The sequence below is a fragment of the Anopheles stephensi genome, chromosome 2 (genome assembly GCF_013141755.1).
Source record: "Anopheles stephensi strain Indian chromosome 2, UCI_ANSTEP_V1.0, whole genome shotgun sequence".
NCBI classification, from domain to species: domain Eukaryota; kingdom Metazoa; phylum Arthropoda; class Insecta; order Diptera; family Culicidae; genus Anopheles; species Anopheles stephensi.
In genome coordinates this window covers 74,628,509-74,643,028 of record NC_050202.1, presented here as the reverse complement: position 1 = coordinate 74,643,028, position 14,520 = coordinate 74,628,509, and the positions used below count along the sequence as shown (strand labels likewise).

At 49.4% G+C, this 14,520-nt stretch overlaps 4 protein-coding genes across 7 annotated transcripts; 2 read left to right on the top strand and 2 right to left on the bottom strand.

Annotated features, from left to right (window-relative positions):
- Positions 1-160: 160 nt before the first annotated feature.
- LOC118504813 (26S proteasome regulatory subunit 4) lies at positions 161-1,686 on the bottom strand. The gene has a single exon (XM_036039817.1). The coding sequence runs from the start codon at positions 1,580-1,582 to the stop codon at positions 266-268; it is 1,317 nt and encodes a 438-aa protein (XP_035895710.1). The 5' UTR covers positions 1,583-1,686; the 3' UTR covers positions 161-265.
- Positions 1,687-2,181: 495 nt separating this feature from the next.
- On the top strand, positions 2,182-3,007 carry LOC118504817 (probable 28S ribosomal protein S6, mitochondrial). Its single transcript, XM_036039821.1, has 2 exons — positions 2,182-2,341; positions 2,410-3,007. Exons 1-2 carry the CDS (start codon positions 2,297-2,299, stop codon positions 2,815-2,817), a joined length of 453 nt encoding a protein of 150 aa, XP_035895714.1. The 5' UTR covers positions 2,182-2,296; the 3' UTR covers positions 2,818-3,007.
- Positions 3,008-3,193: 186 nt separating this feature from the next.
- On the bottom strand, positions 3,194-7,783 carry LOC118504810 (myb-binding protein 1A-like). 2 transcript variants are annotated; one of them, XM_036039812.1, is made up of 3 exons: positions 7,658-7,783; positions 7,317-7,561; positions 3,194-7,244 (listed from the first exon to the last, which is right to left on the bottom strand). In XM_036039812.1, the coding sequence occupies exons 2-3, from the start codon at positions 7,512-7,514 to the stop codon at positions 3,306-3,308; spliced, it is 4,137 nt and encodes a 1,378-aa protein (XP_035895705.1). In that variant the 5' UTR covers positions 7,515-7,561; positions 7,658-7,783; the 3' UTR covers positions 3,194-3,305. The 2 variants fall into 2 exon arrangements, with proteins under 2 accessions (XP_035895705.1, XP_035895704.1); XM_036039811.1 differs by having other exon boundaries at positions 7,317-7,744.
- A 431-nt stretch (positions 7,784-8,214) lies between these two features.
- On the top strand, positions 8,215-14,418 carry LOC118505365 (eukaryotic translation initiation factor 4H-like). Of its 3 annotated transcripts, none has more exons than XM_036041061.1 (4): positions 8,215-8,336; positions 9,279-9,575; positions 9,828-10,096; positions 10,901-14,418. In XM_036041061.1, the coding sequence occupies exons 1-4, from the start codon at positions 8,305-8,307 to the stop codon at positions 11,419-11,421; spliced, it is 1,119 nt and encodes a 372-aa protein (XP_035896954.1). In that variant the 5' UTR covers positions 8,215-8,304; the 3' UTR covers positions 11,422-14,418. The 3 variants fall into 3 exon arrangements, with proteins under 3 accessions (XP_035896954.1, XP_035896956.1, XP_035896955.1); XM_036041063.1 differs by having other exon boundaries at positions 8,216-8,336; positions 9,828-10,015; XM_036041062.1 differs by having other exon boundaries at positions 8,216-8,336; positions 9,828-10,033.
- The last annotated feature ends 102 nt before the right edge of the window (positions 14,419-14,520 follow it).

Genomic DNA, 14,520 nt, shown 5'->3' with positions numbered 1-14,520 from the left:
TGTTTTTATTTTTGTTTCTTTCTTTCGCGTCTTTCGACATAATTTTTCTTTGTCATATATTCAGTTCAGTCGTGCAGTAAAACTTTTGCACGGCAACTTAACTATTTTCGAATGCTTTTATATCACAAACAGTTGAAAGAAACAATAGAAAACAACGTAATACCGTGAGATACATAACTGACTTTTTTATTTGAATTTTCACAATTTATTAGAATACCTACGCAAATACAATTGTTGTGTGAAAGCATCTGTACGTGCGTTTGTTTTACATATAAAGTCCCTCTGGCGTGCCTTCCTTCTTGCGGTACAGCACGCTCTCCTTCGACTTTTTAAAGTCCTCGTTGGTCACCTTCATGCGGCGCTCTCGTAGTGCCATCAGACCCGCCTCCGTGCAGATAGCCTTGATGTCCGCACCCGACAGATCGTCCTTCGCCATAATCAACTCCGACAGATTCACGTCCTCGGCCAGTGTCATGCGCGCGGTGTGGATGTTGAAGATGCGCCGCTTCGTCTTTTCGTCCGGCAGCGGGAACTCAATCTTTCGATCGATACGTCCCGGACGGATGAGGGCAGGATCGAGCGTTTCGATACGATTCGTCGCCATAATGACTTTCACATCGCCACGGGAATCGAACCCATCCAGCTGGTTGAGCAGTTCCAGCATAGTACGCTGAATCTCCCGTTCGCCACCGGAGTTCGAATCGTAACGCTTCGTTCCCACGGCGTCGATTTCGTCGATGAACACGATCGACGGTGCATGCTCCTCGGCGACGCGGAACAGCTCGCGCACCAGCTTCGGACCGTCGCCAAGGTATTTCTGTATCAACTCCGACCCCACCACTCGCAGGAAGGTGGCCGACGTCTGGTTGGCTACTGCCTTCGCTAGCAACGTTTTGCCCGTTCCCGGCGGTCCGTACAGAATCACCCCCTTCGGAGGTTTGATGCCCATTTCCTCGTAGTATTCCGGATGTGTGAGCGGCAGCTCGACCGATTCCTTAATCTCCTGAATCTGTGTGTCCAGCCCACCGATGTCGGCGTACGTTTCCTGCGGTGCCTTCTCGAGCTTCATCACCGTCACCATCGGGTCGGTGTCGTCTCCGAGCACTCCGACCACGGCGTGTACCTTGTGGTTTAGCAGCACCGAGCACCCCGGTTCCAGCTGGTCCTTGTCCACGAACGACAGGATGCTGACGTAGTGTTCGCTGCCCACCGACGTCGACACGATCGCGTGATTGTCGTCGATGATCTCCTCCAGCGTTCCGACCGACATCGGAGACCCCCGCAGGTCATCCACCTTCGACCGCTCCTCCTCGATCTTTTCCTCCTGCGGTTTCAGTCTTTCCTGGTTGCGGATGAACTCCTCCTCCATCAGCAGATAGTCCTTGATGCGCTCCAGCTTCAGCAGTTTCAGCCGGCAGCGCGTATGTGGGGTGACCTGGGGCAGTTTAAGGGCCGCATCGGGTCCCTTCGCCTTGCGCTTCTTTTTGCCTACCCGGGTCGGGATCGGTGGTTCGTACTTTTTCTTCTTATCCTTATCGTCCTTCTTATCGCCTCCACTGCCGGCCGATTGGTTTTGTCCCATCGTGGAAAGCTCTATTCACTGCTACAATTGGCAAACAAGTAATATTTTGCGGACAAGCAAACTACAAATACCAGCCGTGCGAAGGATTCTAGAATGACAAATCAAAAAACACTTTTCAACACAAAGGCCGACAAGCGTATTTGAAGCCGGTTTGAATCTTCCATACGTGGGATAAATATACTCAATTTTCAAACGCAATCAAACGGGTAGTTTTGATTAAATGCCATATTAACTATTTATCGTTGGTTTATATTCCTTTCTGCTACATAACAATGGCAGTTTTTGTTTTGTTTTAATGGAAAATTTAGACTGGTAATATGCTTTCAATCCAGTTTGAGCTCAACGTATACAGGGTATAAACAATTTGTCAATCCAGCTCGGAAAAACAGCGTTTTGCGCTGGTGGGATATTTGTTTGTGCAATTGCAACGATCATTTTGAATGAGATATCAGAAAAGCAAATTGGTGCTAGAAATATTACTTCAAAAAATGAATGTTTTCATAAACAGTTTAAGTTTTTTGTTATCTTTATATCGCCTATGAGGAAATTAAACATTTGCTCCGAAGTAAATAAATCACAGTGAGATGGTATTTCTCACCGCTTCCCACGTCTGTCAAACTCACATGGCGATGTTGTTTTGAGTCTGGGTGGGATTGAATAACACCGGCACCGAGATCTTGGAGCGGTTCCGCACGGGCATCTCCTTTTTGCACGATGCCTACCTACGAGTTATCGGTTATTTTGCGACAAATGTCTAGGGTAAGCTGTGGAAAAAAAAAACAGTCTAGTTCAATAATGGTTTACCTTTGCGTTTTTTTTTGTTTTAGCCCGACATGGTTTCCATCCTGAAACGGACCGCGACAGCTATCTTCGACAAGGGCGGTATTATTCGTAAGCTGGATAATTTGGGCACAAAACCTTTGCCGTTCAAAACCAGCGCCCACGGGGTAGTGCATCGGACGGGTTCGTACTTTGTGTTCAAGTTCGACACACCACCCGCCGCTATCGACGACCTGGACGAAGAGTATGGGCGCGACGTTGACATCATCCGGAAGCGCATCTACCGGGCGGACGTTTCGCAACAGGAAGACATCACCTGCACGTTGCACGAGGAGATGCTACCGCCGGCGTACCGCAAGGACGTACAGAAGATGATCGCGTTGGCCGACCGTAACAAACCCAAGAAGGTGTTCCAGTACAACACGGGATTGGATTACTATCCTTTCCAGAAGTAAGGCCGCGAGTAGGCGAGGGCTTTCCTTCATCTCCGGCTGGTCGGTCGGTCGTTAGTGCTTCGCATTCTTTAATTGAGTTTTAGTAATATAATTTTCCGTTTAAACAGACCCAATAAGGTGGCGTAGAATTGAATATTGTTTGTGAAAGAATTTAGATTGTTCACATGCCCACGTTTCCGGTTTGACACACCATCGCAGCCGTGGCATTTAAAATTTATTTTGTAAATGAAATTATACATATTGCAAACGAATTGATGACCCCGAAATATAGTAAATGCAGGCCAGTGAAACGATATATATTCTGCTCCGCTTGTTCATTGATACGCGCGTTCGGAAATTCGGCCCCATGAAGTCGCACAAACACAAGAAAAACTGAACCGTTATTGAGGACCAATATTTTTAATCATATTCATTTGCAAAAAAAGGAAGATCCTAACTAAAGCGCGCGCACTTCACACGATCACACGCGTGTCATCTCGCGCACCTTTTTACTCAAGTTGTACCACCCTGGCAAACGAAATGTCTTCCATCCCTTGCGACGCGGCCAGCAATCGGGCCTCCTTTCGTCGTCGTTTTTCCTGCTTCGAAGAGCTCGTCGCGGTTGCTGCGTCTCCTTCGCCGTTCGGTTGGTTATCGTTCTTTCGCTTCCGCTTGCTTTGAGCGTCACCACCATTGAGCTCCGTCGGCTCATCACCGCCGCCGTTCGTGTCGTGCACCTGTATCTTGTTGTTGTTGCCCTTCTTTCGCTTCCGTTTGTCAGATTGGTTAGCTTCCGTAGGTTGGTCGTTTGCTTCCTCTTCCGCACTTCCGTTCATGCCATGCCCATTCAACAACAGTGGGACCGTACCCTCATCATTCTCTTCTTCTTCTCCGTTCGCTGCTTCTTGCAGCGTAGCTTTCCGTTTCTTCGCGTTACCCTGCTTAGGGGTGATGCCGTTCGCGGCAGGTTTTACTTCGTTGGATGACGCTTCCGCGCTGACACCGTTGGTTCCGGTTTCCTTCAATGCCGGCAGCCCCTCATTACTGACCGGCGCCAGATTTAGTCGCTGACAAAACCGTCGGTACGAGGACATCGTTTGCGAGTTGAGCGCGAACAAGCGCATCGATTGCACCTGTGCGCCGATACTGTCCCATTTGAGCAGCTCCGACTTTTTGTCGCCTTTCTTCTTATCGCTTGCATTGGTGGACAATGGGGACAGATTTTTCACCTCGTGCAGCACCATCAGCAGCTCGTACAGCTCGTTCTGCCCAATCGAACGATCCCCGGCCACGACAGCGGTCTTCAGCTCCGTTACGTATGGTGCGAGCGCTTGGCTGCAGATGGTACGCAGCACAGCGCCCGATCGGGGCTGATCGGCGTTTATCAGGCGTCGATTTCGGAGCAGCTCCCGCAGCAACTGAAGGGTTTGTATTCTACGGATCGCTCGGACCGAGCTTACCTTTAATCCACCGTGCACCAGCCTGTCTGCCAAATGCCACACTCCGCCCCACTGCATCCGGAACAGATTTTGAAACACGCCGAACGCAAGCGATGGATTGCGGTTGGTAATAAACTCTGCCAGCAGCTCACCGAACGTCTTGTCTACCGCATCCGTTCCACTTCCCGCCTCCTGCTTCGCCAGCACCTGACTGCAGATGACTATAAACTGGCAGGCCTTCAGCAGGTACTCGTTGCGCTCCGGGAAGGCGACACCTTTTGCGACCTTCTCGATCAGATCGCGCAGTATCTGGTCGAGCTGCTCCATCCGCACGCCGGCCGCATCGCGCTTGAACTTTTTGATGCGAATCAGCGTGTTGAAGATGTGTATGTACCGCTTCAGGATGGCCCCATACTTGGACTCCTCGCGCAAACCCACCGGCAGCATCTCGAAGATGTACAGCATCAGCTCGAGACACAGCAGCATGTCGGGCTCCTGCTTAAGGTACGCATCGATCAGATCGAGCACCCGCATCCGGAAGTGCGTCAGCACGGTGTCCATCTGTTTCTCCACCTTCGTCGGTCCCTTGCGTTTGCGCGGTTTCGACTTGCGGAACGCCCGGAACGCTGCGGAAAGCGCCACGTCCAGCTTGCGACCCTGCTCCTCATCGAGGTCGTCCAGATCTACGGATTCGGTGTCGGTTTCCGGGTTTGCACCGCCCAGTGCCGCCTGTATTGTTTGGCGCATCGTGTCCGTAATGTTCTCCTCCTCCTCTTCGTCGCCCATTAGCTCCTCATCGTCATCGTCTTCCTCATCCTCATCCTCATCCTCCTCCTCGTCGTCGTCGTCACCGTCTTTTTCGGCATCCTCGTTCGGGTCGTCATTTCGACTTTCAGCATCACTCCCGTCCGATGCCGATTCCATCTCCTCCTCGTCCGCTTCTTCCTCTTCTCCATCCTCTTCGCTATCATTCTCCCCGTCCTCACCGTTCACAGCGAGCGGATTCGATTTGTCCTTCAGGTTGATCACCGACAGGATCTGATTCAGGGCGGGCAGCGTTAGTTCGCCCGAAAGATGCGGGAACAGATGGCCGATCACTTTGCGCAGCAGGTGCGAGTTTTGGGATAGCAGATTCAGGAACAGATCCACCACCACCTCGATCCACTCCGGTTCGGCCGGTTCCAGCTCGTACGAAAGTTCGTCGGATGGATTCTTCTTCCCCTTCGACCCTCCATTGCTGCTTTGCCGACGTTGCTTTGCCTTCTCTTGGATGCGTTTCATGACACACTCGAGCTCCATGATGGAGCTGCAGGCCACCTCCGGATCGCTGAACAAATGCAGCCCCATGTGCATTAGCAGAATGTGAAACACCGTTTCGCACTGCGCGGTGTCGGTTTCGGCACGTGTTTGCTTTTTGCTTTGCTTCTTGCTGTTGGGCGTGCTGTCGTTTGTAACCGTGGCCATCATCTTATGCCAACAGCTCAGCTGCTCATCGGTCAGCGGACTTCGAAGCGATTTGATACCGTGGGACCGCAACAGCTCGTCGACGTGGCGCACGACCGACAGTAGAAAGGTGCGCTCGTTCGCAAGCTTCGCATGCCGATGCTCGAGTGAGTGGAAGAAAATTCCGCGCATCATCGTAGCCAGTTCGGACGAGATGACTTTGTCCGATTTGGTGCCCTTCACCACCTTCACCCCATCCTTGGTGTAGAACACACCGAGGGTAAGGAAAAACTGTACCAACTCTTGATGCCATTGCTCCACATCCGCTTTGTCGTTGGTTGGTGTGCTGCCGCCAGCTGGCGCGGTTTGGCGCAAGGAAAGTATTCGCTGCAGGATCTGGGCGGCGTACGACCGCTCGCCACTCGTGCCTGTCGATTCGTCCAGTATGAACGTCTGCAGTTCGGTCGCAACCGTGCGCAAGCTGTCGGTGGACAGTGTGACGAGCAGGTTTTGTAGCAGCTTGCAGTTGGCATACTTGTCGATCAGCACACTTCCCGGCGCATTCATCAACCGACGGAACGTGGCCAGCCGGGCACCTTCGTCCTGCATCTTTGGGTAGCAGGCGAGCAGCGCTGTACATACTTCCTGGTACAGATTGCGGACATCTTCACTGTACTTGGAGCGATTTTTAAGATCGTTTACCAGAAACTTTACAAACGTCGGGTGTAACACCTCCGGCACGGCGGTATAATCTTCCATGCGGCCAAGAACGGAAATTGCCGTGCGTAGCACAACTAAATTGCGATGCTTCGGTTTGCCCTCCGTTTCCGATTGCTGCAGCATTGGCACAATGGTGTCGCGCCAGAACGGTACCATGGCGTTGGTCTTGCTCAGCTGCTCCAGCAAACACTCGTAGAACGGATGATTGATCCCGATGGTGGTGCCGACACCGAAAAGCAACTTACCCAAAAAGGCAAAGTTATCCTGGTGCAGCAGCTTCGGAACGCCAAAGTTGCGCTCGAAGTATTTGCTATTGATAAGCTTCTTGTGCGGCCCAATCGACAGCTGCAGCAGGAAGAACACCGAATCGATCGTGTGGTTTTCCTTCGGCACGTTCAGTACCTCCTCAAACACGGGCCAAAACACTTTGGAAAATTTGGCGGCATTCAGCCGGTTGGCGAGCTCGTTCAGAAACGCGTACACCAGCGGTGTGAGCAGTTCGTGCATGTTTTTCTTAAACGTTTTCAGCACAGTCTGCAACTCCTGCTCGGTTGCGTTGTCGATCAGGCCGGATTTTATGATCGCTCCGCAAACGAGAATCTTGCCGATGCGTAGCTCGAGCTGAACTTTTTGCTTTTTATCCTCTTTGTCGGCGTGTTCGGGATCGGTTAGTTCCGATTTGATCAGTCCCAGCAGTTGCGAGACGGCGGGGCACTCCATTTCTTTGCTCTTGAGCTGCTCCAGCAGCCCTACCAGCGCCGTGAAAAACCCGATTCGGGAGGCGTTCTGTGTGGAACCAACGCCACGAACTAGACGCTTCAGCGCATAGGCGGTTTCGGTCGTTTTCTGTAATAAAAATATCCCACGAGTACATTAGCGTGCACGCTCCTTACTAAAAACAGGTTATTCGTAACCTACGGGTGCGAACGTTTCTTCAGCCACATCGCCGGACCCATTCTGCTGTGCCGCGTGTGCTTTGCCCTTGGTCAAGAACTCGATTAAACTGCAGGCACCGTTCACCCGGACACCATCGTCCTCATTGATGAAATGCTTGAAGTAACCAAACACGGATTTGTCCATCAGCATGCCAGCCTTACGGCCGGGTTGCTCCTTCATCGTTGCGGCTTCCACAATACGCACACCACAGTCGCACAGTCGTCACTCTTCCGATAGTAAAACGGGTGGTTAGAATCGAAACCAACGTGGACAAAATGAAAGCAAACGAAAAATTACACAATATTTGTGAACACGATACACACCGGGCATTCGATGGCAATACAGAAAACCATGTGCTTGGAGCAGCAGCTTTTTTATTTGCCCGTAAACTGTCAACCTGTCAGTCGGCAATTCGGGGAAAATAATTCAACTTTCGGACTAGTTTGACAGCCCACACGCGTGCAGTGGGATATTTTTGCTTCGAATATGAGTGCCGCATGGAGGGATATTTTTGCCATTGGAAACACAAGGTGATCGATTCTAATTTCAGTCAGTTGAAATAAAAATGATTTCTGATACGTTTCGTGCAATACATAGCTTTAAAAAGATTTTATTTTGTACTCAGATAAACTTCTTATCTTTTGAATTCATTTTCCATTGTGGCAAATAACAATTCTAATCGAAAAACCAAGTCTCGTTAAAAATACTGTTTGCTACGGCGCATTGCTTTATTGAAATTTCTTCGTGTGATTCATTTGTTTTAGACGCTCACTGCCAAATTTAAAGGAAGTAGATGTTTTAGTCACTTATCAGCTTAAGTATAAAAAGCTAAATAATTTACAAATTTCCGAAACCCGCCAACCACCGTGCTGGCAGGACAACGTTTTGACAGACGTCAAACGGCACCGAAAAAGAATAGGGATTTTCTGTACTCGCGACACCACGCGCCTGCCTTAATCGCAAATATAATATGGCAGGCAGAGGTACACACGATAATAATAGGTAAATGAAACGGGCTCTTTTTCACGGTTTTACTGGGCAGAATGGTGTGCAAAGGGTCGCAACTTGCGGCCAAAGAAGGTGACCATGTGTTGCAGTGGAAAGGTGCCCCCGCGGATGGCCGCGGTCAGCGTGGCAAGTGAAGCTAGTCGGAACACCGACTGACCGCTTTCTTCGTGCACAACAAACTCGTGGTGGTGATGTCTGCTTGCTAGCGAGCCCGCGGTCGAGGGCCGGAGCTGGTGGGCGACGGCGAGTGTGGACGGCGGTTTGGTGGTGTAATGCTGACGAAGTGTGCCGAAAGCCGGATAGGGCTGAAACGGAACGAAAGTTTCAAGTGTCCTGAACAGTCATCCGTGCGGGATTTTCCCCCTCGGCTAGAAGTGGAACTGTTACCCTGTATATTACCCAAATGCAGTTGGAACGGCAAGAGGAATGTTTTGTTTGTGTGCTTTTGGGCAAGGCAACTATGCATGCGCATACAAACTCGCACGCACACACACGCACGTGTGGACGTACCGCGTGATAGTCCTGGAGCATCATCTTGGAGTGCCACGGATGCGTTGATAAATACCGGTTCCGTAGAATGTTGGAAAGCTGGAAGCCACCCGAACATTTCCCTGCCCAGTTGTCGAGAAGGCGGCACCCATTAAACGCAGGGCACAGGAAGTGCGCGCGATGGTAACGATGGTGCTGCTAAAAACAACATATATTACTGACTATAAATAGCAATCATCACGGTCATCATGCCGGGTACGACCAGCACGCTGCACCAATACCATTGAAGTTACAGGACGCGAGGCAAACCTTTTCCGGGATGCTCGATCGAGTTAGCGGGGATTATCGTGCTGGGCCCCCCGGTTGTTCATAGCTGGATTGCGGAAGTATCATTACTCATTTTATCTTACCCTTTCTCTTTTCTTCTCCCTAATCACACGCACACAGATATGGAGAGCGGCCCCGTAAACCGCTACCGACGGAACCACCGTTCCTGGCGTACGTTGGCAACCTTCCGAACGGCATCGTGCAGGGCGACATTAACTCCATCTTCAAAGATTACGCGGTAAAGAGCGTGCGTCTGGTGAAGGACAAGGAAACGGACGTGTTCAAAGGCTTCTGCTACGTCGAGTTCGATACGCTCGAAGACCTGGAGAAGGTGCTCCTGCTGGACCGTATGATTGTGCTGAACGAACGACCGGAACCGCTGCGGATTGATGTGGCCGAGCAGAAGAAAAATGACCGGTATGTACCGCGTTACGTCACACGCGCCAACGCACATTCCGCATTCCGCAATCGATATATTTCAATTTAATCTAGCGCGAAAAAAAAAAACAAACCAGTTGATAACACATTCGCCACATGTGCACATACATGCATGTGCGCTAGAGTAAACTGTGTGTCAGTTTGCGCAACGTGTGCTCGGGGCACCGGTTTCGTCTGCATTTGCATTGATCGAATCCTTTCCTTGCTTCCCTTTCGAACCAAACCCGACAGCGGTGGTTTTAATAGGCGCGGTGGTCAACAGAACCGTGGCGGGCCCGGTGGACCGGGTGGTGGCAGTGGCGGCGGCGGCGGCGGCAGCGGTGGCGGCGGTAGCTACAACCGCGGTGGCCCCAACCAGATGAACAATCGACCGATCAGCAGTGGTGGCGTTGGTGGTGGAGGAGGCAGCGGTAGTGGTGGTATGGATAGACATTACGGTAACGATTACTCCCGAAACGATTACGATAGAAACCGCGGTGGACGTCCGAATAGCTATAATGGTAAAGATCGGAGCGTGTAGCCTCCCAGTTAGTTGGTTGTGTGGCTGCTGCTGATCTCTATGATCATCCCCCTCTTGCTGTTGTGGTGTATTGGTGTAGACAAGTTGCAGTTCCTTATTCTGCATGATTACCAGTAGCTTGTTCGTGTAGTGTGTCAGTCGCTTTGCAGCATGGGGGTACGAAATTGGTGGGCCCACCGATTTGAACAATTATGATCTATTTCTCGTAACCTAGCTCTAGTCAAAACACACAAAAGCTCAATCATCCGGATCCGGATATAGAGGGTAACCGTAGGAGCGCTGCTGCTGTATACTGCTGCACGTGGACAAAATTTGCACGGAATATCCTTTCCTCTATCCCTACGCGACTTTTTCTTTGATCATGAGGTATCTGCGTATGTCATGGGTGATCAATCTTTATATTATCTTTTTTATTGAAATTCAATTTGAATTTTGCGGTGCGACGTTATGGAATATGGCATCTATTGTTAATTGGCCGTTCGCCCTAAATACGCAGATACTTTTAGCTACTTCTACATAACTTAGCTTTCTTCGCGTATGCGAATGTGTTATGATTGGGATGATCGGGATGGGGGATAGATGTGCAGGTAGGATCACAGTTATGAAATTTCGATTAGTATATTCGTTGCACTGATGATTTCTATATTTAATCCGTTTCTTATGCTCTCTCTCTCTCTCTCTCTCTATTTATCTCTTCTTCTGTGAGATACATTTGAGCTTCTAATAATACTATGTTTCGCTGTATTGTTTTCCTTCCCTTCTTTCCCATCTGCAACCGCTCCAGACCGGCCAGCAAATCGAGGGAGGTACGGCAACTTTGGCGACGAGCGTGACGGCGGTGGCCGGGACGATTGGAACCGTGACCGTGACGAGGGACGCGGCGGTGGCCGCGGCTACAACGATCGCGACAACTACGGCCGCGACGATGGCAATAGGTACGGCAACTTTGGCCGTAATAATCAATACCGCGACAACGACCGGAGGAAAGATGGGCCACCACCATCGCACTACCCTCCGCCACCCTCCAACCCCAGCTCCAACATCGGGGAGGAACGACCCCGGCTCAAGCTGGCGCCGCGCTCGACGAACGCGCCGCTGAACGCGCTGGCCGAAACGAAGCAGGCGGCCGCCATCTTCGGCAATGCGCGGCCCCGCGAGGAGAAGATCGGCGCGGAGCCTGGCGCGCGAAAGCACGCCAACAGTGTGGGCAGCGAGGGCAGCAGCAGTGCGGACGGTGGTGGCGGCGGCGGAAGCGGCGGCGGTGGCAGCGGCAGTGCATCCTCCACTACGGGGGCCGATAATTAAGAGTGCAGCAACATTATCGAGAAAACACACGGAGAAACTAACAGACACACATACACACAGGTACACACACACACACACACACATCCATGCGCACTATCAAGATATGAGATATGCTGAATTAGGTTGATAAAAGTTATGGGTATGAGGAGATGGCGGATGGCGGCTGGCTCCTGTTTGCGATTTCCGGTTCTGTCCACCACTCCTCTACTCACTCTCTTCGCCCTTTCGGTTGCGTGCAGGGGGAAAAAAAGGGGGTAGAGCTTTCTCGGGAGAGGTTGTCTTTTTTTTTGGCGTTGGTTTGTTTCGGGTTTCCCTCTTTTTCCCCCCCGCCGGGATGTAGACAACATGATGGTGTAAGAACGTGCAAAGCTTCTCGAGACCACACGGAGATTCCCAAAAACCCTCTTCCCTGCGGGAAATAGGGACCTGTTTTTTTTCTTTATTCTCGTGCGCAGTGTGTTGTAATTTAGTTTTTCCTTCCTTTAGGCATAGGCAAAGTGACGCAAATCCACTCCACACCGTAAACCTTGTCCCTGCTGGCGTCGTTCCCATCCTTGCTTGTTTTGTTTCATTTCCGTGTTAAGCATCCAGTTTGTACACTTCTCAACTGTTGTGTATGTATAAAAGGTATCCCCCCTACAGTACTACAGTACCGAATCGTTGCGTTTTACTGTGCTTTAACACTTGGATTTAAAGAAAAGAGAAGTAGAGTAACAGTGCGTGGAGTGAAATGTCTTCGAGGATTGTTTTTTGTCTAACACGGGGAAGGTTTCTGTTTCAATTCATACGGTTCTATCGTGCCAGAAGGGGTGCGTGCTTTTTTTATTTAAATACTGGTAAATAACTCGCGACACTTGTGACAGTATTCTTCTACAAGTTTTCCCGTTTTCCCCCCGTATCGTTTTTTTTTTTTTTGAGCGGAGGTCATTGGGGCAATCCTTCCGTACTAGCATCATTGCCCCTGTTTCTGTTTCCGATTCCCTTCCTTTCCGTGTAAAGCTCTGCCCTGGATGCAGGCATAAGGCACACAGAGGGAGTGAAAGTATTACAGAAAACCTTTTGCGCAGAACACTAAAGGAGTCCGCTAAAACCGTTCGCGTAGCTCCGAAACAAGCGTCTACAGAGGGGCGCGCATGAATGAGAAACACACAACCAACAGTCAAATCAAACCGAAGCATGGCGCCGATGTTGGATGGCTGAAGAACGGATTAAAGGATACTAGTTAAAGGAATAATTTATATCCACTTGATTTGTAAGCTTTTTTCTACGATCTAACAACTACTACGCATCCAAACGAAAGGGAAGAAGGGGGCCGCTGGATACTGATTACAAATTACAAATAATACTGATAATAACAATACAATACAATTTATGATGATGATGATGATGATGATGATGGTGCGCGCGCCAGCAATGTGGGGCCCGAGTGGCACCAACCTACTACTACCACTACTACTACTGCTGCTGCTACAACAAAAAACAAAACAAAAAAACACCACAAACAATTACAAAAATCTCTCGCCCTTTTCGCCGGACAAGAAATGAATTGGAAAATGAAAATGGAAAGAAAGAATGCCACTTCTTCTTGTGTGAAAGGGCGGCGAGAGACAGGAAGGAAGCTTAAGGCAATACACCAAACAGCTGTAAAACTTAGGGAAATGGTGTGCGCGATCGCGAGATTTGTTCTGGTGCCGTCTTCTGTGTGTAGTCTGAGCGTAGGTAAGGGTTCCACGCGCTAAAGAGGAGGGAGGGTTCGAATCTAGAATTCGCTGTACTCGCGCGTGTGACCGGAAAAAAGGAACTTATTCCCAATCTGTTAAAGAGCGTTGCTTTTCCTTTCCGCGTGCGTTTGTTTGTTTCTTTTTTTTTGGGTGTGTTTTACCGATAATCGAGCATAGTACTGAACTGTCTTTTTATACTTTATTATCATCAGGTCTTTTGCGTTAAGGGAGTTGTTTGTTCGGTTTGAGCGTTGCTGGGGGCATTTTGGGGCCGCATTAGGACGTAATCGTGTATCGTGTAATGTGTACCATTGATTTTGCGTTGCTGCTAAAAAAAAATAATAAATCAAATCCTGCTGCATTACAAACTAAATCAAGCGATTGTACAATTGTGGAAGGCAGGAGTAAAGGTCGCTTTCAGGATCGATCGCGGGTTGGGCGAGATCGAGCTGGCAATAGTAGGCAACACACTGAGCACCCGCACGGTGGTGGTGGTGATGTTGAGAAAATGAAGCTAAGAATGACCTCTTCACATCCACTACTTTGTGCTCCCCGTTTTGACCCCCCCCCCCCCCCAAGCTTCAATATGCAATTCCTCTCACTTCCGGACTTTTTGCCCAAATTAAACGGAATAAGGTTGATGAAAAGCTCGTTCTTTCTTTTCCTCCGTTCTGATTCCCCCCAACCGCGCGTGGTTCAGCTGCGTGCGAGGAAGAGCAAGTGAGCGGCGGAGTAAAATATTTCCAAAAAATATATTAAAAAAAGAAAACGTAACAAAATGAATATAAAAAAAAACCGAAAAAAGCAGGCAAAATGAAATCCACAAAAAAAAACTAATCCTGAACATGTATGGAAATGATGGAAATTAACAGAAAACAGTAACAACAACAACAAAAAAATGGAAAAATGAACAAAAACAAAACAGGTGGAAAAGGAGAGGATTCATCGGTGGACGTTGTAAAAACTAGACGAGGCGTACTATTATTAAAGAATCAATCTCCCTAAACTAAGTGTTGCGCTGTTGGTGGTGTGATGGGCGACGAACAGCACAGTGCAAAGGCAAATGAAATCGTAAGACTAAGAAGCAACAGCAAGCAAGCAGACAAGCAAACAAACAAAACCAAACGAAATTTCTGAAATGAGAACACGTCGTGGTTGAAGTACACTTGTGCGCTCTACTGGGAAGGGAAAAGCATTTGCCAGGCTTTTGCAATATATTATATAGTACCCGAATAACAAAATGAACCTCTGTGAACAGTCGACACACACACACACACACACACAAAACAAAACAGAAAACATCAATAAAGTAATAATTAGAAACAAAAAAAGGGATCCTAAGACAAGATCCTGCTGCTCTCGGAGCATACTTTTCTGC